At 38.2% G+C, this 4,124-nt stretch overlaps 1 protein-coding gene across 6 annotated transcripts in view; it reads left to right on the top strand.

Annotated features, from left to right (window-relative positions):
• tbc1d1 (TBC1 (tre-2/USP6, BUB2, cdc16) domain family, member 1) overlaps window positions 1–4,124 on the top strand; it is a 67,219-nt gene that overhangs the window by 33,038 nt on the left and 30,057 nt on the right. For all 6 annotated transcript variants that reach the window (XM_032543353.1, XM_032543360.1, XM_032543369.1 and 3 more), the window contains 5 exons: window positions 104–193; window positions 297–401; window positions 1,327–1,459; window positions 2,182–2,273; window positions 3,200–3,310. In XM_032543353.1, the coding sequence (XP_032399244.1) occupies window positions 104–193; window positions 297–401; window positions 1,327–1,459; window positions 2,182–2,273; window positions 3,200–3,310 (531 nt within the window). The remainder of the gene's footprint in view (window positions 1–103; window positions 194–296; window positions 402–1,326; window positions 1,460–2,181; window positions 2,274–3,199; window positions 3,311–4,124) is intronic.

The following is a 4,124-nucleotide window of genomic DNA, read 5'->3' as shown; positions in this document are numbered from 1 at the left end:
CCCCCCCCCCGTTTTGAACCCCCTAAATGGTTTTGTTTCTTTACCTCTTTTGGAAATACAAATTTCCAGGAGTCTAACTGTTTTGTCTTTTTCTTGGTTTTAGGTGGGCAGGTCTCAGATATTCTTGGTTAGTCCAGACACGAAGAAAGTTGCCATAGAGAAGAGTTTCAGAGAAATCTCCTTCTGCTCACAGGTACAAAGCCCTGCCCTTCTACACATGATTGTCTGTTTAGGCTTGTGTCTGTGATTTTTCAAACCCATCTTGAATCCTGAAACGCCTGATCTTTTCTTTTCAGGGTATTCATCACGTGGATCACTTTGGCTTCATTTGCAGGGAAACAGTGGAAGGAGGAAACTTCCACTTTGTTTGCTACGTCTTCCAGTGCACCGATGAATCACTGGTGAGCGACAGATAATGAAGGGAGAGCATTGTAGAACATGGAAAGAAAAGGATAGTACATATTGTTGTGCAAAAACAACATAATTCACGCGTTTTTCCTTTTTTGCACATTGTCTGCAGAAATCCAAATGGGCAGATTTATGTTGGTACAATTCATTCATTTATCATGCACATTTACACACGTAGAAACGTCTTTTGTAAAAACGTTAATGCAAACACGATCGCAGTTGAGCATTATGTGTATTTCCCTGTAATTAATTTTGCATATCCTCATATTTCCATATCAGTGCCTCCAACTCACTGTGCATATTTGATTATCCCATTCAGTTTAATTTAACACCTTGCAAGTTTGCTTTGGATTTAAATTTGAGTGCCACAATGCATGAAGCTGATATTTTTCTATAAGTCAAGATTAAATTCTGCTCTAATCCTTAGACATATGACTCAGTGCATCTGTGCTCCAGTGAGTCATGGTGGGCCAAAGGGACAGTTTGATAAAAACCCTTGGTCATTAGACGGATGAACTGTATTGTATGATAGTCGGCTAATGTTGCACTGTAATTTGCTTATACTAGATACTCACAGTAATTGTCAAAACAATGAGTCACTGGGCCAGTATTTGACTGCTGCCAGAGTAAACTAGAAAACAACGTTTAGGAAAAACTGTTGTTGTTCACAATAACATAATGGATACTTAAAAAAAAAAAAAAAAAAAAAAAAAATATATATATATATATATATATATATATATATATATATATATATATATATATATATATATATTTGTTCTTATAATTGTTCACTTTCATGGAATAGAATACAGTTTTAAAGAGTTGAGTGATAGGTCAACTCATAGATGCTCTGACAAATTATTGAAAGAATGTATGGTGGATGGATGTAAAAAAGACTGTATTTTGCTGTTGTAGGTGGATGAGATCATGCTGACTTTGAAGCAGGCGTTCTCTGTGGCAGCCCTGCAGCAGAATGCAAAGACCCAGAGCCAGCAGTGTGACAGCTGCCCCATACAGCAGCTCCACAGACTGTGTGAGAGGATAGAAGGTAGAAAACTGTCCCTGGGCTGCTTTTTCAGTACATTTAAAGCATTTTCAAACTCTTAATTGGTTGGAGTAATGTTGAAAGTTGTTGAAAGTTTACACAGTTGTATACATCTATATACACCGGTAGTTAACATGCCATTTTTTTCAGACAGGGTACATCACATTTACCTCTCCAAATAATTTAAATATTGTGGCAAAAGGCTGAACCTAGCAGTGGATTTCATAAATAATTATCATATTATCATATTTGAATTAAATGTGTTTTGCGAGTTGACATTTTAACTTCATCTGAATGTGATGTATAAAAGGAAGAGAACGACCTATGTGCTTCTGGGTGAAGAACAGCTGGACACCCAACACACAAACAAAACAAATTTTTTTAAGCTGTAACAATGGAGGCAAGTTCATATTTTATGTTTACATGCCCACAAGTCTGATGGGGCCTTCACTTTTGTCTTAGTTTAATTGTCACAAATGCATTTATATTTGTGTGTATTTAGCTTTATAAATAACTGTATCCCAATGGGTGTAAGGGCATATTATGCTGCTGAATTAGGCAAAGAATAATCCAGGACTAGGAAGTTTGCAATATGAGAGGGCCACACCATTGACCCTCAATACCTTACATACTGTATAAACAAACATGTACTGTATGTAAAACAAATCTGACATGAGACTAGTCTTTTTTGCAGTGTTTTTATTCTGCATTTACATATTTTTCAGGTCTTCCCCCATCTAAAACCAAGCTGGAGCTTCAGAAACACTTGGCCACTCTTGACAACCAGGAGCAAGCGTCAGTCTTTGAAAACACAATGGTAATGTATCTAACTAATAAATTGTAAATAGGGGCTGCATGGACATGGCCTAGTGAGTAACTGATATACAAATGGTAATGTCAAGGGTGAAGTATTCCTTTTAAGTTCATCACCACGGAATCACATGTATTTTATGTGGGATTTATCGCTGTTTGAGCACCTTCTATTTACTCCGGAGGACGTCCCACAGCTTGTCATAGCCTAACCTTTGTTGGCCATTTCCTTTGTGAGTTTCTGATTAAATTAAATTCAAAGAGTCTCTCGTCTCCTTGTTCGTCCACTTACATCTGTCTTTGTTGACACCCGCCATGTGTGCAAACTGAAATACTGGGTGAAAATGAACTAAAACTTAATCTTCTTCATTTTGTGGCGGGTTAAAAAAATGACCTAAAACTTAATCGCAATTCATTATTCATTCGGCAAATAACGTTTCCTTCAGTGTTTATCACATAAGCCGTATATCGATCAAGATAAAATCAGATAAAACCGAATGTTTTTCCTTTGAGTCAATTCACAAAATTCCATTGAATTTTACTGTTTCCATAAGGCATTTTTAATTCGATATCACTTAATTCGGATAAAAACGTGTGGATGGAAACATAGCTACCGATTCACACAATGTTTTACAGTTAAAGAGGAGTCTTTAGAGTTGAATGCCTTCAAATATTTCTCAATGACTCAGCTGACATCTGCTGGTGTTGTAGCTGAACTGCAACAATACAACAGTGCTGAACTGTCAGAGATCAGCAAATCACTGCTTTTCTAGTGCAAAACAGTGCAATGAATCCACTGTAGTGATGCCATGTAATGTAGCTATTGTCCAGTCAAAAACCTTCAGATTTAGATGTTATTTATATGTCAACATTTATAAACATGTATTTATTTGCCAGGTTTTTTTTTAATTGCATTTTGTGTCCGTGTTTCAGAGGGCTCGTCCTAAGAGCGATCAGGAAGAGAATGAGTTGGTGATGGCCTCCTTAAGGAATTTGTATGAAGAGAGGCAGAGGAGCCATCAGCACACTGGAGATAGAAAACAGGTCACTTTTGGACATCTCTTATGCACACACATACACTACAGCTCTCTCTCTACTTCTCTTCGTTCCTGTCTTTATGTCCTACATTTCCTCCAAAGTGTCAACAGTTATATTACTGAGTAGTTCAAGAAGAAAACCTAACTTACACAGAGTAAGGGCCCTATCTCGCACCCAGCGCAGCGCGGAGCAAGGCCCGACGCAATTGTCTTTGCTATTTAAAGACCGAAGCAGTTGTTAATTTCCCGTCCTTTTAAGCCTACTTCCTGTTGCCACTAGGGGGCGTTATGACTTTGAGCCGATATCGACGTGCATATGTTGTCAGGGGTGGACTCTGATGAATCCTTAAAAGTTTTGAGCCAATTGGACAATGTACACTCCGCTTCCAATGGCGAAACGCACAAAATGGCCGCCCTGCCACGGCCATGCCCTCTGACGAAAAGTTTTTCTTTTAATAACTTAACCCGTTAACATCTTAAGATGACATAGACCAAGTTTGAAGTTAATCGGATGAAATCTCTTGGAGAAGTTCGTACGACATGTGGAAATGGTTAAAATTGCACTAATTTCGAACTTTCTATTCAAAATGGCGGACTTCCTGTTGGGTTTAGGGTGTGGCTCCAATGCAGTTCTATGTCCGTCCTGCCATGCTTCATATGTATACCAAGTTTTGTGAGTCTACATTAAACGTACTGCAGAGGCTCAATTGTCTCATTTAGTAGGGTGCGCTAGCAAGCCATTTTTGTGCGCCTATTTCCGAAACCCTTAAAATACTTACATTTTCACCCAATTTGATGCGACCGCCAAATTTGGTGAGTTT

This window comes from Etheostoma spectabile, chromosome 2 (genome assembly GCF_008692095.1).
Source record: "Etheostoma spectabile isolate EspeVRDwgs_2016 chromosome 2, UIUC_Espe_1.0, whole genome shotgun sequence".
Classification (NCBI taxonomy): domain Eukaryota; kingdom Metazoa; phylum Chordata; class Actinopteri; order Perciformes; family Percidae; genus Etheostoma; species Etheostoma spectabile.
This window is presented reverse-complemented; position numbering and strand designations above follow the sequence as displayed.